The sequence below is a fragment of the Ursus arctos genome, unplaced genomic scaffold (assembly GCF_023065955.2).
Source record: "Ursus arctos isolate Adak ecotype North America unplaced genomic scaffold, UrsArc2.0 scaffold_7, whole genome shotgun sequence".
Classification (NCBI taxonomy): Eukaryota; Metazoa; Chordata; class Mammalia; order Carnivora; family Ursidae; genus Ursus; species Ursus arctos.
The window spans coordinates 41,944,166-41,962,951 of NW_026623089.1; the positions used below are offsets into that span (position 1 = coordinate 41,944,166).

General features: G+C 49.1%; 1 protein-coding gene across 1 annotated transcript in view; it reads left to right on the plus strand.

Annotated features, from left to right (window-relative positions):
• The window catches only part of GRID1 (glutamate ionotropic receptor delta type subunit 1), a 684,166-nt gene that overhangs the window by 629,538 nt on the left and 35,842 nt on the right, over positions 1–18,786 (plus strand). The window contains exon 13 of the mRNA XM_026504591.4: positions 14,475–14,670. Within this exon, the coding sequence (XP_026360376.2) occupies positions 14,475–14,670 (196 nt within the window). The remainder of the gene's footprint in view (positions 1–14,474; positions 14,671–18,786) is intronic.

The window sequence follows — 18,786 nt, forward strand, 5'->3', positions numbered from 1 at the left end:
AGCTTTAGGCATCCCGTTTGTGTATCTGACCAGAGCATCCAGAATAAAAGAGAAGGTGAGGAAACATGCGTGAGGCAGCAGAGGTGTGAGCTTTATACATCATTCATCCACTCAAACAAACTGAAACGCACTGTTTACTGAGGGACTCTTGCGATCTGGGCATAAACATCCAGATACAGTTGGGTCCCAGTGCTCCAGGCTCTAAATCCTGGAGAACAGGAGTCCGCCTCTGTCCTGCCGGCCCGATGCCCTGTGAACGTGGCAGGAGGGAGACATCTCAGGGAGACCCAGCTCTCTGAAGGGACAAAGAAAGCACACCGACTTTGAATAACACAGTCCTTTGAGGGAATCCCGTGGCAAGCTCATTTCTCTTGAATATTGCAGGTCGCTTCTTTCTAATATTCACCATCAACTCTTCCTGCCGAAGGACCCTCTTGCCCTACTGAGGGAGGGATTCGCTCTGCTTTGGGTTTCTGGCTGGGTTGGGCGCATTGTCTTTCATCCCGAGGCCCTCTGGGGACAATATTATATTGCTAAGAGTCAGGGAGGCCCACAGAGACCTTTGAAGGTAGTTAATTGGCTTTGCCCTATTGGGTGTGGTCTGGCTGTAGCCTTGGCGTGACTTGAAGACCAGCCCTGGCAGCCCCCGCTTCTGGGGAGATGGCTGCAGGCCCTCCACAGGGGCAAGGCTCCTGGGGTCCAGACAAACTGATTTTTAATTGCTAGAGGCCTATTTGTTGTGAGATCCTCCCCCATGGTAGCTCTGAGTCCTGACAGACACTTCAAAATGAGATTCCAGTTTTCAGAGAAAAACAGCCATGTTTCAGGGAAAACAGTCCACAGTGCTGCTTTGTGGAATAGAGAATCCTAAATAAGATAAGGATTTAGTGCCAACCCAGGCCACAGAATCATGAAATATCACGGTGGGAAGCTCTGAGAGCTCATCTTGCCCCGGGGTTTCAATCACAAATGTTTACACGGCAAGGCAAGGACGTCAGTGTGGGTTTAAGACCAAGGAGAGTGGTGGGGTTTGCGGTGACCCAGGGATCGCAAGCCCATATTAAAAGCATTCAAATTCAAAACAAACAAACCCTAGCTAGCCAAACCAGCTGCTTCTGGACCTGTCATGCAGACTGGCATTTTATAACCGTAATACAGCAGAAATGTGTCACTGAATAATTGGGATCATGGATGCGACCACATACTAAGTGTCTCCCATGGGCCAGCACTGTTCTCAGCGCATTGCCTGAATTCACTCAATCCGCGAACATCCCTGTTGTATAAAGAAGGAAACTGATGCACAGAGAGGTTGAGCTTGGCCCAGGCCATGGGGCTAGCAAGTGGTAGGGTGAGATTCGCAACCACAGTCTGACTCCCATGTCAAATTCCTGGACCCCAGCCCTGCATGGCATGGGTGCCCCTCAGAGCCAGGACCCAGGCTCCAGACCTCCAGTGTGATAGTACCAAACTGGACCCCGTTGCTCCTGCTTCTCAAGAGTGTAAGAGGTCAGGGAAGAGCCGGGCTTCACAGCCATAACAGAGTGGTTTACGTGCCCGGCTCTCGCGCTGGCTGGCGGTAGGGTCCTGGGTAAGTTGGTGTGAGTCTCTAACTCTTGGGCAAGTTAGTTCACCTCTCAGGGCCCTGAGAATGAGGACTGTGATAGCTTCCTCCAGGGTATCAGGAGTATCCAATAAAGAGGGAAGAGCATAAGGCATGGATATGTCTGGATGCCCTCTCAATGCCAATGTCTTTCTCTTTGTCCTCTGGGCTGTGGAAGCCATAGCGTACTTTTCCCACAACTACCCCTCGGTGGTTTATCTCGTGGTCTGCAGCTGGGTGTGTTGCTCCCATCTGACAGTTTACTGTTGGACATTGGCTGAGTTGTCCCGAGTGTCCTGCCCAAACCCTAAGAAGTTAATGGGATGGATAATTATCTTAAGCAAAAAGCAGGATTGGGCTCAGGTCTGCCAGCATCCAGGTGCTGTTGTGTAGGCCATGTTTCTCTGATCAAGGCACCCACGGCTCCCAGTGGTGCGCCAGAGAGAGTGCCAGGCCGAGACTTGTGGGGCTCCCGGGGTGGTGTGGCTGGCACCTGGCATTGCTAATGGCACTTGAAGAGCCTTTTGTCCAAGAGAAAACCAGCTAGAATGGAATAGTCCATGGCACGGTCACCATCCTTGGTTGGAGCTGGTACAGGAAGCTGTCTCAGGCATCTTCGAGATGCAGGCCTGAAAAGCTCAACATCAGGCGGACCAGGCAAGCTCAACCTGGTCCTGGCACAGACTAGCCCTAAAAACCTCATCATTTCCTCATGTACCAGGTGGGATGAATAATTCATCACAAAGGTTGGTTCAAAAGATGAAACGAGCCAACCCTTCTACTCCACTTGGCACAAAGTGGGGCCCCTGCCATCCCTGCACCCAAACAAGCCTCATCAATAATAGAACATACCTTCCTCCTCCCAGCTCCCTTCCCTAACCTTTCCATCAGTCTGCATCCTTGTTAAACTGATTTTTCTGCACACCGACTCAGAACGGCCAGCGTCTTGTAGCTTCACATTTAATTGCAGTCGGCTTTGCGTTGTGCAGTGACAGGCTCACATGTGCCAGCATTTTCTTCCCCGCTTTCCCACGCGGGGAGGGCCCGGGTCTCTGCTTTCTTGCCCTGCGTGTGCTGCCTCCCTGGGCCCATGAGCAAGCTCAGGGGAGCAGATGTCTCATGTGTTGTGATCCCTGCACTAGCTGCACTGTTTGGTTTCTCTGTCACACAAATCTGCCTCCTACAGGGTCACCATTCCAGCACTGAGGAAGCCCTAGCTGCTCCTTTCCTTTAAAGTCTGTCACAGTGCATGACATCTCGTAATCCGAGTGTCCCAGCCCTCCGGCAGTTCCCCCTTCCATCTTCCCTGTCTTCTTCCTGCCCCGGGGTCCTTCCACGCATGCTCGTACGTGCACACGCCCAGGCCCTACACACATGTGCACCTGCATGCATGCACACATGTGCACAAGCACAGGGGTTCACCACAGCTCCTCAGGCCCGTCTTCTGGAACACATGTGAAAGCTTCCTGCTGTAACTTCCCCCTCCCCCGGTGTATAGAATGTGCCCACCTGCTCCTCTCGCACATTCGCAAGTGCTGTAATCATCTGAGGGACATCAGCACTTCATCTCCATGACACTGTCCTCAGTATTTTACAAGTAATTATGCCCTCGGTCCTACCCTACCGTTTCTGCTCCCTTGTAGTAAACTATTAGTAGTTCCCAGAGGTTTCACTCTCTCCAAACACCCATGGTTTGAAAATACGGCCACTTTTGCCCAGAACATCTTTTATTCCTTTCTTCTCTGCGTCAGTTTCTGCTTTCTCCTTAGGTCAAAACTTAAGCCTCACCTGTCCTGCTGACCCTCCCTCCTTGCCCCCCCCCTTTCCTCTGTCTGTCCTCTGCTGAGCGGCGGTCGGTTCAACAGCGTGTTCCCGTGACTCCGAGCTTCCTTCCAACAGTGTGTTTTGCATGGTATTTCTGCTGGTCTGTCTGCTCGTTAATCTTGCACACTTGGCTCTGGGCTGCTCGACGTCACTGCAGGATGACAATCAGGCGTATGGGTTTGGCAACAAGCAGTGCGGAGTGGAAAGACAGCTCTTCTACTTGCTGCTTCTCTAGCCTTCCCTAAGTGACTTCATCTCCTCGAGCCTTGATTTCTTCATCTCTGAAATGGGGGGATAATAAGAACTTTAGGGAAGAGGGTGGCCAAGGTTAATGAAGCAACACAATGAAGTATTAGCCCAGGGTCTGTAAGTTAGCATTATTATAGCTTTCTTCCAGCATATCAAGTGCCTGGCTGCCTGGGAGGCTGACATAATTGAGGGGCTCAGACAGGCATCTAGAAAGGAGAAGAGGGAGGGAAGGACAGTGGAAACAAAAGCCAGCAGGGAGAGAAGAGACTCAGGCTGCTTGTCTGGAGCCGAGGGGAATGTAGGTTGTGCCGGGAGGCAAGGAAGGCACCTTCACGGCCTCCCGAAGGGCTGCTGCTCTGCTTTGCATTTCGGTCACATTTATGACAGCCTCATAATGGATTAAGAGCCCCAGCACTGATATATTAAAGGTTAATGGCGCATCCTGCTTTTGTATTGATTCGTGGCAGCAAATATTTGCGGGTGTCGAGAGCTGGGAGTCGCCATGTTCTTGGCATGGAGGTGCTGTCGGCTGGTGGGGCTGTTTTGTGCAGGGCTCCCGCTGAGTAAGAGGGGCATGGGGACGGGGGAGGCAGACAGCTGCTGCTTGGAGGGTTCAGGCCCAGAGGAGTCTCTCGGCTAATGCTGATTTCCACTAGATCCACAAATAAACTGGATCTTGAAGCTTCTGTACCCCGAGGTGGAAGCCTGGGGAGCACCCGGCCCCATCCCTGAGTTCCTTGGTGAGTGGTGCCTGGGCTGGCTCTGACCACATAGCTGTGTGCAGTGTTTTCTGGCTCAAGGCTATAGTTCTTCTATTCAAGCTCTCAAACTGTCATTATGCCTGCTTCTCTGCAGATGACTGACCCACACTTGTCCTGAAAGGAGACTGGTCAACTCAAGACAAACACCTTTCCAACACGATAGCCAACCTAGCCATTTGGAAAGTGAGAAAAAAAGTGAATTCATTAATATATTATTCATGCACATAATAAGCCATATTTATTTGAGTGCCTACTATGTGCCACGCATTGTTTTAAGTAGGGAGGCAAATTATCCCAGTTTGGCCGGAACTTTCCTGGTTTTAGCACTGAAAGGCCTATGTCCCAGGAAATTTCTCTGTCCTGTGCAAACCAGGATGATTGGTCATGCAGTTGTAGGCAATAAACCAAACGACCAAGTCCCATTCTAGGGGGAGAACTGACATTAAAAAGTCTGTGATATATTTCTTTGCTTTTATCATATAATTTAAGAACGGTGGTATTTTATATAGGGTTGTCAGCAAAGGCCTCACAGAAAAGGTGACATTTGATCAGAGACCTAAGACAACTGAGGAAGTAAGCCAATTAAAGATGTGAGGGAAGAGGATATCAGGCACAGGGGAAAATAGCTACAGAAACCCTGAGGTGGGAAGGCAGAGAAGGCCAGTGTGGTGAGAGTAGAGGTGTTGGGTTCGGGTCGTGTGGGACTCTTCAGGCCATGTGAGGATTTTGGATGTTTCTTTGAGAGATAGGAAGCAGCTGGAGGATTTTGGAGAAAGAGGTGGCGTGATTTGACTTAGACTTTGAAAAGATCATTCTACCTGTCCCCCTGAGGAATAGAGCATAGAGTGAAAGGTGGAGGCAGGAGGCCATTAGGGAGACGGTCTCAGTATCCACATGGTGAAGGTGATGAGAAGCAGTCTGTTTCTGGAGCTTTCTGGATGGTAGGAGAGGGCAAATATGCTGAGACAGTATGTGAGATGTACGAGGAAGAGAGGAATCAGCAGTGATTCCAAGGCTTTTGTCCACAGCATCTCAAAAAATAGAGGAGTGTTTGTCTGAGATGGACAAAGGAGAGGAAGAACAGGTTTGGTGGTGGGTTCTGGGGCTCATAATTCAAGAGCTTGGGTTTGACTGTGTTCTGTCTAGGGACTTACTAGCCATCCAAATAGAGATGTCAGGGGTGGGCAATTGCCTAGTGTTGATGGGGTGGGTTAGGACTGGGGCGGTCCATTGGAGGCATCAGTGTATAGATGTATTTACAGCCAGTTGACTTGACTGGATCATGGTGAAAGGGATGTCACCGGACAAGAGAGGGAATCTGTGGCCTGAGCCTGGAACACCCCAAGATTCAGAGTCTGGGAAGAGAAAAGTAGAAAGGAGAGGGATAAGGAAGCCCCTGCAAGGTGAGAGAACTAAGAAAGAGTGACATCCCAGAAGCCAAGTGAGGGAAGGCCTTCAAGAAGGACAGAGTGCTCAAGTTTGTCAAATTCAACTGGTTGGGGCAGAGCGTGGAGTGGGAATCAGCCACCATATTTGGGAGATCATTAATGACTTTGACAAAAACTGCTTCAGTTCAGTGTGGGGATGAAAACTTAGTCAAGGTAGGGTCATGAGAAATGGGGATGGAAGAACTGGAGGGTGGTTGGAGAAGAGTGTGATCTCAAAGAATGAGGGTTTTTTTTTTTTCCAAGATAGACTATGTATGTGTTTTCACGCTGATGGAAATGATCCGTAGAGAGAAGAAATTTCATGATGTAGGAGACAGAGGTGACAACTGGAAGAGCAATGTTCTGAGAAGGCAGGGAAGTCTGGACTCCAGGAGACGGAGTAAGACATCAGTAGGAGCCATGGCAGCCCACCATCTAAAAAAGTAGTGCCAGCAGGTATTCAACGGTTTTAGGAAAGGAAGTTCTTTATAGAGAAGCAAAGTTCTCTACTAATTGCTTCTACTCTCCTAAGAAATGGGAAGCAGGGTCACTATCTGAGAGTCGTTGAAGAGAGTGGAAGGATGAATCGAGGAGGGGAGTTTGGAAGTGTGCCAGGCAGCATGAGGGTCCCCCTGAAGTTCGTGGTTGTGATTCTAAAGGTAGACCCATCACCATGCTGGTCTTCAGCCTGGATTTTTCCCCCCACCATATTCAGCTATAAACACAGAGTTGTTTTAAACTAGAGTTGATTCTTTCAGAAAACACAAAGTGAGCACCTACAGTCTGTCAGACCCTATGTGGAGTGACAGGGATCCAGACATGGACAGAGTCCAGCCCTGAGGGAGCTCACTGGGGCGTTGGGGAGACAGACGTGTCAATGGACACATGAATTGCAAGGGGGTAGATGTTAGAATAGGCTATACTGGGAACACAGAGACAGGGCCTGGACCCCGGGGAATGGGAGGATCCGCTCTTCCTACTGGAGACGTCAGCTGAAGTGATCCTGGAGGATGGGCAGGTTTTAGTCCTGTGCGGAAGGCAGGACACAGCATGGTGGACAGATACTGAGCCTGAGTGAAGGCTGGGAGGCCTGAGAGCTGAGTAACCCAAGAAGAGACTGGAGAAGATGGATCTGGAATGCAGGAGGCTTCAAGACTGAGCTTCCATTGCCAAGGGTACTAGATGTCGCTGGTTTTGACTTAGTGGAGGATGTGACCGTTCAGCCTCTGACACATGCCAGGGCCTCGGCTTGGGACCTGGCCCAGCATCATCTGACCTGGCCCCCTCCCTCGCCCTGTTCCTGAGCCCTGCTCACTTCCAGGGTCTAGGCTGAGTTTGGCAATCAGAAATAGATGATCGCATAGGCTCACCTTTCAGAAACTTCGGCCACCAGGGCACCAGGCCTGGGCTCAGTCCAGGCAGAACATGCACCAGTAAGGGAAACTCCAGCCTACCTGGGAGAGGGAGTCTCAGTCCTAAGGCCCTGGATGCCCAGGATGGCTCAAGCCCTTCTGGACTAGGCTGACATTTTCGTCTTGTTCTGGGGCCTGAAGATTGAACTATCGCAGCCCCTCGGAGTCCACTCCTCCCAGCCTGCAGGGCAGGTGTTTGATGGGGTGAGAGAGGAGCCTCTCTCCTCCCGTGGATCGTGGCTGCACTGAGCAGCTGGCAGGGGGGGTGGACATGGAGAACACGGAGACCACAGAGCTAGGATCCCAAGGCCCGGAGCTGTCACTTGGGCAGCAGAAGGATTTTCAATTTTTAAGGATTTGTGTTGTGTTTACAATGTAATTAAAAAATGCAAATTTTACAGAAACACATTTGTAAAAAGTGGAAGTCTCACAAGTGTTCAGTGCTTATTTCCCCTGTTTTTGTTCCTATATTTATTTACATTTAATAGTGGTAATTTTTTACTAGAATGCAAATATACTGTATACAAATACAGTTTTTTTCATGGGAGTTTATTTTAGGCATCTTTTTATTTCCATAGCATTCCAAAAAATGGAATATAGAGGGAAAACAACATAGGGGGGCGTGGGGGAGGGAGGTGAGTGCAACTCCATACATGCCTGCCCTCTGTGGCCGGCCGCCGCAGGGCTCGCATTTCAAGAAGGGCTTTGTGGCCTCCTGTATCTGACAGGGATGTGTCTTCTTGTCATGGGCATGCCTCCCTCATCCTGCTGGGTTACTAATTGTCCCCAGAAGGTTTTAACCTGACAGTTTTCCCGGGCTAGGATTGACACCTGCAGCCACTCTCATGACCAGCTGGCTACAGAGGAGTGCGTGTAGTACCCCGTGACGCCCACCCTCAGGCTTCCCCGGCGGGCCCTGGGATGTGTTCGGGGGGCTGTCCCAGGGAAGGGGAGGCTGACACACATGGAGCCTGCCTGCCTGTGCTCCTTGGAAGGCACGGTGTCTCTAGGTGTCAGCCCCGCCTGCAAGGGCGTCCTCCCAGCGCTGGAGAAGCACATGCCCTCAGCGTCAAGTTCAGTGGCACCCCCCTCCCCCCCCCACACTTGATCTGACCACTTCCTCGATTATTCTCTATCATCCTCACTCTGCTTTCTTCATCTTCATAGCACTTTTGATCACTGGGTATGTGACATCAGAGGTCTGCCCGCTTCGCCCCCACAGGCCACATTAGCAGCCTGCAGGTGAAGACTGTTGTTCTTTCCTGAAACATTTTCGAAGTGTTCTAAAAAAACAAAAGCGCAAAAACCAGGGGTATGCGACAGAGTGGTAGGTGGCCCTTATTGCCCACGTCTGTACACTTTCTCCCTTTCCAGAAAGCTTGCTGACCCCGGCATTCCGTGATTTTTTGTGTTTTTGTTGCTGTCGTTCATATGTTTGTCTCTGTCTCCCCACCTCCACCACGTCAATGCCACGAGAGCGGGAACTTTGTGTTGTTCCCCCTACATCCCCAGAGCAGTGCTTGACACGAGCAAACACTTAGCAAATGTGTGTTGGGATGAACGAATGAAAGAATGAAGACACCCGTGGAGCCTTTCCGAGCCCTTCTTGGAGTGTCTTAGCGTCCACCTGAGGTCCTAGCCACCTTGAAGAACCCAGGTCTGGGGGAGGAGAGAATGGGAAATGTGGCGAAGCCCCAGGTAGGGGAACACTGCATTCAAGAAGAATCAGAGAGACTAGAGGCACAATGGGGAGCCCTGGGGAAGAAACCGAGGAGGGCAGGGACATGGACAGGGAGCTTAGAGCACTGATGCCCGAAGGTCCCCTAAGCAGCCTATGGAAAGCCAGCCAGGCAATCCCAAGTGACTCGCGCAGCATCATCTCCTGGAAGGGGAGCGCTAGAAAAGAGAGGCTGTTGGGATCCTGGTCCAGGCATCTGTAGTTCAGACAGCTTCGGATTATGAGGATGGGCACCCCTACCCTGCCATGCCTTTTGGGTCACTCCACTACTTTCTCTTCTTTTAAAGGAACAGCAATAGGGCTTTGGATTTAGATTTATCAGGCCCATGATTATGGCAACCCCACCGTTGTTAAAATCTGTTTTACATATACTGTATATTGATTCTGCTCCTGTTACAAGTGTATTTATCTCTATTGCCAATGTAAATAGTTTTGTAACATGCAGAGATGTATTTATAAATGCTGTATTATTGATTTTTCTCATGCTGCAAACACATTTATCTCTTTGTTAATGAAAATGTATCTAGGAAATAGTAAGATGGATTTATGGAGAAAGGTATGGGGAGGGAGGGAGGCGGTGCCGAGCTGGGTAGGCTGTCCTTGGCCAAAGCCAAAGGAGACATCGTGGGACTTCCAAGATGCATGTTTAATTGGAGAAAACTGCTCTCAAAGGCAAAGGATGTTTGGGAAGTCCTTTTGCAAGGTGGTCTGATGTGTTCGTAGGAGTCAGCTATGCTTTCAGCTAGGGGAGACCCCCAAAATTAGTCATCCTGGCCAGGAGATAGAAGCATCTCCCCTTGGTCTCAAACCCAGTTTCAGTAGGACACAACAGAGTGAAAGATACTGGCTCAGAAGTAAGCTTGGAGGAAAGGCCAAGCTTTGCCATCGGAGGATTTCAACACTAAATGTTGTCAAAAGATGAAAAAGCAAGGGGATAGACAGCAGACTACAGGGACACAGGGTAAGCTGCCAAGTGCATATTCTTGCAAAGTGACACTTCATTAGTGAATACAGACCCAGACAGGGCAGCCTAGGGAAGATGCTTTTAAGGACTTCCTTCCCTAATATAGACAATGGGTTTTTAAAAGCATTGTGTGGTGACAGATGGTAACTCCACTTGCGGTGAGCATAGCCTAATGTATAGACTTGTTGAATCACTATGTCCTACACCTGCAACTAATGTAACCGGTGTGTCAGCTGTACTTCAGTAAAAATAAATACATAAAGACATCCTTCCCTGGAAGCTTCCACCACCCAGGCACTCACTACTTTCCCAGGAAAACCTCTGCCAAGCAGTTACCATCACGGTTCACAAAAACGAGGGTCCCTGTGGCCTGCCAATAGCATGTTGGTGTCTCCATGCTCATTCTGGGTTCAGACTTCCTCAGGTTGTCACTTCCGGCATCCTGGGTACCTAAAACGTGTACTGTTCACGGGACGACCCATTGTGTGCTGATGAAGAGGGATTTGCATGTACCTTGGTAACAATATGGAAACAAGAAGCAGGATCCTTACTGGGGAGGCAGTTGGGCAGATGCCAAGACAGGCTTCAATCTCATGAAGGCTAGAAAAGTCTAGAGAAGCTGCCTGTCCTTTGTTGCTTCTATCCAAGCGTGACCACCACCGCCCCATCACTGATGACTCCTTTATACTGTTCTCTGCTTTGACCATTTGAACTACTTATTGACAGCCTAATAGGAGGGCTAGCATTTTTAAATACTGCCTGTGTGCTGGGCATATGTCTGTGATCTTTAATCTTCACCACACCTGTGAGAAAGGTCTGAGTTAAGAAAACTAAGGCCTCGGTCAGTGATTCTGAAACGTGTGCGCATCACGATCCGCTGGAGGGCTGTGAAAACATAGATTGCTGAGTGCCCCCCAAAGTTTCTGATTCAGTAGTTCTGGGGTGGGCCCCACAATCTACATTTCTTTGAGGTCCCGGGTGATGCTGATGCCGTGACTCTGAGGACCGTACTTTGAGAACTACTGGTCTACCTCAAACAGCTTAAGTATTCACAGGCAGGATTCACACCCACGTCTGTATGATTCCAAAACCTACGTCATTTAGCAGATATGAATTGCCCCATGGTGTGTGTCCCAGATGGACCACCAGTGCTTTCTCAGGTAATATCTTATCTTGCTGGAACCACTCAACCCTTGCTTCTCCATCCAGCTACCTCCACCCATCTTTCACGGCTCTGCTTAACATTTCCTCTTCTACAAAGCCTTTCCTTAGCTCTGGCCAAAGCCAGCTGCTCCTCCCCCATGTTTCCAGAATCCCCCAGGCAGAGCTCTATTTCAATTTGCTCCCATTGTTTAGTTACTGTTGGTTTACTTCTCTGACCATTCTCCCAGCCCTCACTATGAACCCCACGAGGATGCCTGCCATTCATTCCTTGCTCTCTGTGCCACTGTGCCTTACCAAGTATTTACTCAGTAGCTGTCGATGAAACAACTAACTGGTTGAATGACTTTAGCCAGGGGCAGCATGCATGACTGGGGTTTATAGCGATACCCCCTGTGATGGACAGATCTGCATTTCTCTGTGGTGGGGGTGCATGGACACTTTCTAGCAGTTGTTGCTGAAGAGACTAATTTGAGAAACATGCTAAATTAAGTGTGCTGGTGCTGCCTTCTCCAAGCTAAGCATCTCTGGCTGGTTCGGATGGGTGTCCTACCTGATGTGCACATCTGTCTTCCCCTGACTGCCAGTGTTGGCTTGGAGCCTGGCTGGCTGGCTGCTCCTCGTCTCCTTTATTGCTCCCCCTGTATCCCTTGCAAAACTGTAGACTGATGAGAGAGTAGGTGCCCCAAGGAGATGATGGATTTGATGTATGAATAGCTGGGTCCTTCTGCCTAAACCTCCACATCCTTTGGTAGCGTTAGCTACTCTGAAATAGGGTGGCAATACCTACTGTGTGCTGGGCGTGTTAGTGAGCTTGGAAACTCCTTGAAAGAGGATGTCTCAAATGTGTGCATTTGAGATGGGAGAGATCCCTCTGCAGTGACTCATGGCTTTGCGAGGTGATATATGGAGGCCGTGGGGCTGAGCCATGAGGCGGGCACAGCAAACAGAGGTGGTGTTTGGGGGCGGGAACAGTGAGGTCTACTGGGACAGAAGTGGACATGAAGCCGTAAATATTCGGGCTGCCTACTTGTCATCCAGAGATGATCCCTGAGCCTCTGGCCAGGGGCACAGTCATGAATAAACACTGAGAAGAGAGAGGAAATCTCCATTTCAAATGTGGGGATGGAGCAGTAGAGCTGAGCTCCTTGGCGGTTACGCATTCATGCCATACTCATGGAAACTGCAGTAATTTAGAGCAGTTCAGTATTTAGACTCAACTGTGTAATTCATCCTGATGTTTCCCATTCATCAAAGCCTTGTGTTTGTTTGTATTACCATGAGAAAAATAAAAAACGTGGGAAAAAAAGATCCCCCCTCCTTTCATTACAAGCAAATTACGACAGAGTTACAACCCTGTTGTAAAGGAACATCTTGCTTCAATTAGATATAAATAATGAACAATAATTAGAAAGATTTCTTCATCGAATTTGTTATTTTATGTTTCCTTTCATCTGTAATGTATTGAAACAAATACTGAGCTCTGTTTCTGGGCCATGTAGTAGGGCCTAAAGGAACTCCATGGAGTGTGTCTCCAAAGCAGGAGGAAGCCGCCATTGCTGGCTCCTCTGTGTGCATGCTGCGAAGACCGGTGTCAGCCCTGGGTCCAGTGCCACAGATGCAAAGAAGAGGCTGCCTTGGCTCCAACCCTCCAGCTTCTTACAGTCTACTGTGCAGAATAAATGCTACTAGTTACTGGCCACTGAGTTTGTGTCAGGCACTGCTTTACTAGCTAGACACACATCACCTCAGTTGTAATGGTAGCCCCCTGCCCCAGGCTCTGCTTCTCACCCTGTTTTAAGAGGTTTGGAAACTGAGGCGCAGAGAGTTTAGCTAACCTGCCAGTCCTGCGGGGTCAGTGATGGGGGAGCTGTGAGGTAAGCCAAGTGGTTGGACTCCAGAGATGCTGCTTCCTCTCGTTCTGGTATGCTGTGCCCTGAAATCACAGTGATATTATGCTGCCATAGAAACCATGCAAGGTGTAGAGATGGCACAGGGAGGAAAGGGATGGCGATGGCTTTGCACGGGCAAGGGAGGCACCTGCCTCTTCAGGGTGTTTGCAGAAGAATATCAGGTGGCGAAGTGAGATAAAGGGGTTCCAGGCAGAGGAAGCGCCATGGCCTGGTGCCGTTGATGGGGACTGTGTGAGATTTCTCATTTCAGCATTGGCCATGGGGCGGAACAGGAGCAGCAGCTGGAGATGAGACCAGCAAGTGGAGGGGTATGTCGATCAGGTTGAGAAGATGGGATCTCCTCCTGGAAAGGGTGACTCAGGGAGAGGTGGGGATGATGATCCTGGTTGGTACAAAGAAGAACCGGAAGAGAAATAAAGAACGATCAAGTTGTAGCCTGCAGAGAGAGAGCCTGGCTCACCACTGAGCGTTTGAGGATTTTTGTTCTTTTGCCATTTGACTCTGTGTGCGACATTCTGTCAGCATACTGAACCAGGCGGTGCTCACTTAAGGCGAGGGAGAGCTTTATGCCAAGTGGTCCTTCCTGGTCTGACTATTGCCCCTACCCCAAGGAAGCCTCTCCGTCTCCATCCCCAGCTCAGACATCTGCTGGGGAGCCTTCCACATGCACTCCCTCCTCCAACATGCATGTGGCCTGAGCTACCTGCTTCTCCTTCGTGTCCAACAAACCCCAGGCTCTCAGAAGTGCTTGGTTTTATCTTCATCATCTTTGAATAGTTGTCAATGCCTAAAATCAAGGCACTTCATATAAATACACAGATTTCTTTCTTTACTGGAAGACAGATTGAGAGGCGGTGCTCAAAATGCAACAATTGGGTGGAACTCTGTAAGAGCCACAAGCTTTTGAGGGGGATCTGCCTCTTCACGGGCACGACCTGAGTGCGTGTCTCTGCCCACACCAGTTCTCAATGGCAGGGACTGGTCATCGTCATCAGTCTTGCCAACATGTGTTTCCTTCCAGTGCTGTAGGCATTGGAGTTGGAGACCTTTAGTGTCCAGCCACCTATGGTACCCTGACTCATATACTGTGACGGTCTGTATGTGTCTGTGGTGAGACTGTAAGCTCCTTGAGGGCAGGAATGATATCTTATGCATCCATTTGTCCCTTGAGCTCAACACAAGACCTGGTTTTAGGTGTTCGGTAACCTTATTGAATTCATCTACACTGAGGAAACATACCTGTGATAGGATTAGGCCCTGGCAAGTCGTGCTCCGGGCCGAGGAACTGGAGCTATGGGGGTTATGAGTGACGAACGTGGATAGTGGGCCACAGCTGGGCTTGGTCCTCAGGAGAACCTTGCAGCCCGTTTACATCCCTGCAGTAGGCATCAGGTACCCATGCTTCATGCCTTTTTGCATTTTCAGGACATTTCAGGACCTCTCCAAACAAGTTGATATGTCTTACGGCACCGTCCGGGACTCTGCTGTGTATGAGTACTTCCGAGCCAAGGGCACCAACCCCCTGGAACAAGACAGCACTTTTGCTGAACTCTGGCGGACCATCAGCAAGAACGGAGGGGCCGACAACTGTGTGTCCAGTCCTTCGGAAGGCATCAGGAAGGTAGGCAGGAACTGGCCACCTGGCCATGTGTGTGCTGTGACCTGCTGTGGGCACCGTCATCTCCAAGGTAGGAAGGAGACACCTTCCCAGAGCGGGGTGATCCATCTTCAGCCAGTCGGATAGAAATTTCTCACAGGTCTGTGAGTGTCCATAGGAGATGCACACATTCTTTAGGTAAGATGCCCATTCGTGGCAACAGAAGCAGAGGGGCTGCTCATTCGGTATCTTCTAAGTTTCCAAAGGGTCAGTGAAGAGCAGGTGGATTAAGCCCGATTGATGGACCTCCCTCCTCATGGGCTCTTAGGATGGTGGCCCAGAGGGGCCTGCCCATCCCAAGTGAGAACACTCAGCCAAAGCGGAAGCAAGGAGCAGGTAAGAGGTGGAAGGACTGTGAGGGGACAAGGTTGAGGAGAGGATGGGCACACCGTGGGCAGCCAAGGGTTAGAAAGAGGAAGACCATACATGAGGGACGGAAGGCCCAGAGCAAGGGCTGCCCAGTTGACCTGGCATGTCTGTGGGACTGTGCTTCAGAAGAGAGATGTGCTGGGGGGATGGTGGTAAGGACAGAAAACCCAGGATGGAGTCTAAAGTGAGGGGACCCGAAGGAGCACAGGGTGAGAGGAAGCCAGGGCCAGAGAGGAGGAGGATGCAGAAAAGCCATCACATGCTTCAGCAGCGGGTTAGACTTTGCTCATTTATTTCGTTGACTTGCTCACAATGACCTGAATTAATCATCACTGTCCCATTATACAGATTAGGATCAGAGACATGGGGTCACACTCCTAGTTAGGCTCTGACGCCCGGGGTTCCGGGCTGTGTTTGGCACTTACCCACCGTGCGCTTGCAGAGCCCTTAAAGGAGAAGGAGGATGGTGGGACGAAGGCAGGTGTCATCTAAGGAAGCTACTGGTGGTGGCGTCCTGTCCAGCGAACCTTACCTGTGGTAGCTACTGTCCCTCAGGTCACCAGTGAATGGTGTGAGAAAGACGTGCTCCTGTGGCCAGGACCGCCGTCTCCGAGCAGACGGGCAGTCCAGCCTGCCTCCGCATCTCCTCCCTCCCCTTCCGTTCTCACAGAGCAATTAGCTCGGGTTGGCTTCTCCTTGTTGTTCAGCCACACTGAGCAGCAGAAAGCATCTGGGCTCTGAAGCCTGACACGCTTGGGTGTGAATCCCAGCTCCGCGCTCCCCAACTATGTAAATTTGAGCACGCCACTCTTCCTGTCTGGAACCTCTCAGAGTTGAGAGAGGTCCTTTGGGGGTCTCCTTAGAAACTTAAAATACTCAGAAATACATGTTATGGTTGATACCATAACCAAGTGATAATGAAAATAACAGAATACGGTATAAATGTGTTATTCCCGTGCTGACAAGATTTATTAAAATCCCTTTGTTTTTTAGTAAATTACAAAGGATGGCACTCTAACCTTGAGCTGCTAGGTCTTCTTTCATCCCTGACAGTGAATCTTTGTGGCTCTAGGTGACCTACCTCATTTGGAGATAATGAATACAAAGTTGACTTAAGGCTTTTTATGAACATAAGGTCTGGGCCAAATGGCTTTTGAGTTTCCGCTCTCTGCTTTCTTTGTCTCTCATAGAGAGCCAGTACTCCCACCCGCATAGGATTCTTGTGAAGATTCATTGCAATAGTGCTACAAAAAGTACTTCTAATAAAGGAAAAGATGGCTACTTTCGACTTTATTAAACTTCCGTTCATTGTAAGACAATTTCAAGAAAAAAAAAAAGGCAAGTCACATACTGGGAGGGGATATTTACAATGCATCATAACCAAGATAGGATTACTATCAAGATTATAGGAAGAACTTTTATAAATCAATAAGAAAAATTCAAACAATTTAACAGAAAAATGGGCAAAAGACTTGCACAAGCCTTTCACAGAAGAGGCAGTGCATATGGCCAGGATATCATAGGAAGAGATATTCAAAATCGTTAGTGATCTAGGATATGCAAATCAAGACCATAAAGGTATATCATTTTACACCAATTAGACTGGCATAAAATGAGAGGTGGTGGAGAGGATGCGAGTAACAGGTGGTTAATTGCTGGTGGGAGTGTACCCAGTACAACCACTTTGGAAATGAGTACGCTATTCTCTTATAAAACGGAACATTCATGTACCCTATGACCCAGCGATGCCACTCCTGTATTTCTACCCAAAGGAAACTCCCGCATGCACTTCAGAAGTGAGAAAGGTCAGGGTAGTATTGCTTATAAAGTCAGAACCCTGGAAACAATCCAAATGAGCTTTAACAAGGTGAAAAAATACGACCCGCAATGGAATGAGCGGCCTACAGCTTCATGTAATAGCACGAATGAATCTTAGCAGAATAACACTGAATCAGAAAAAGCATTAAAGGCAATTTCATATGGGTCAACTAATAGAAAACAACATACAACTTCATACCCATTTAAAATGTATGGAGCACGTGCATGCACACATCCAAAGAAAGAATGAAATACAAAATTCCCAATAGTGGTTAATACAGAGAGAGGCAGAGCAACAGGGAGGAGAGACGCGAATGGTTGACTGTAAGTCAAGGTCAGTGTTAGCTTTAGATTCACAGGGTTTAAATTTTTTTTTTCCATTTCTCATTATAATAAATAACTAATGAGTTAATTAAAAAGAGGGCCATTCCTGGACAAGAGGATGGGTGTCCTGAACCCAGGGTTGTGATGAGTCCCAGTGTGTACACCTACATACTCTTCCAAATAAGTGAGTCCCGACCAAGCCAGGCAGAGTTTGGCTTCCACAGACGCCAGGCCCTTTTGTCCTTACGCGCTTGCATGTGCCTACCTAGTCTTGCTCCTGCTGTACCACAAGAGAACAGACACCACCACCGAGCCCTCTGGAGGGTGATAAATTTAGAGATGGGTCATCAGGGAAATAGCTCCTCGTCAGCCTACTTCCCCCTCCTTTATTGCTGGCACGTTAGAAATCATTCACCTTCTGGTCTTAACTCATGATGAAAACAATGTAAAAAAAGAGAAGTGGTGGAAGATGCAAAGAAAGGATTCCTTAGAAATGCTATGGCTTCGTGGTACAGAACCTAATCTTTTTTCAGTACCTCGGATGTGTTACTTTTATGGCACCTTCGTTTTATAAACCCCAAGCCAGCTTTGGGGTCACAAATCTCCCTCTTGCATTTGGATCTCTAAGAAAAAAACCGACTGCCAGCACTAGACAAATGTTAAGGGTTTTATAACTAGTGTCATAAAAGTGAGTTTATGGTATTGTCAGAAAATGGAGTGTGCTGCATTTTTTACCGGAAGGAGAGCTCAGATTTACTCTCAGATCCTCTTCCTGTGTCTGCCTGTGGGGGTGGGGTGGGGGGGCCTCCTGCACCTAAATGCTTCACCAGTGCAGGCAGCTCTGCAGAAGTGAAGAGGGGGCGCCCCCAAGGGACGTTGCCGGAAACTTCTTTAGCAAGCGGAGGATGACCTCACTTCTCATTTCCAGTTACTCTTTGGTGACTCTGGCTCCATTTCTGGAGAGTGCCTGCTATTGGAGCGATGTCTAATTGCTACTGGAGTCAGGGAGTTTGGTGTAGAGGGTAACCTCAGAGAGCTGCTATTATTTTTTCCTTGGGAGTGCTGCAGCTTTTAATGACTTGAAACCAATTTAGGTGGGAAATTGCTTAGCAAGAGGCAGTTACTTTTCCACGGTATCAGAACCAGAGAAAGGGATTATGTCATGCTTGCCCCACCCTTGTGACCCAGGCCTTCATGCTAGTGGCCCCTCAGACAAGGAAGGGGCAGCCCTTTCTGGGCCCTGGTGAGGAGAACAGGAAGGAATTTGTAAGGGGGGAGGGAGTTTTATTTATTTATTAAGAGCCCACAGCATACAATTTTTACAACAGACCTGCCTGCCACCCAGTAAGTCTCAATAAATACTGGGTTGTCCCTGAATGAGTCATCTGTTTGCCGTCTGACTGAGCAGAGGCACATAAATCTGAGATGTTGTTGGTGCCATCAGTTGGCAGGTTACCCTATATGGATTCCTTGATGGGAGGGGTAAGGGAAGTAACTCTGGGGTCCCTTTCAGGCTTGTCTCTTATTAGCCTTCTCTTATGAAAGAAACCCTGCTGGTCCTCACAAAGA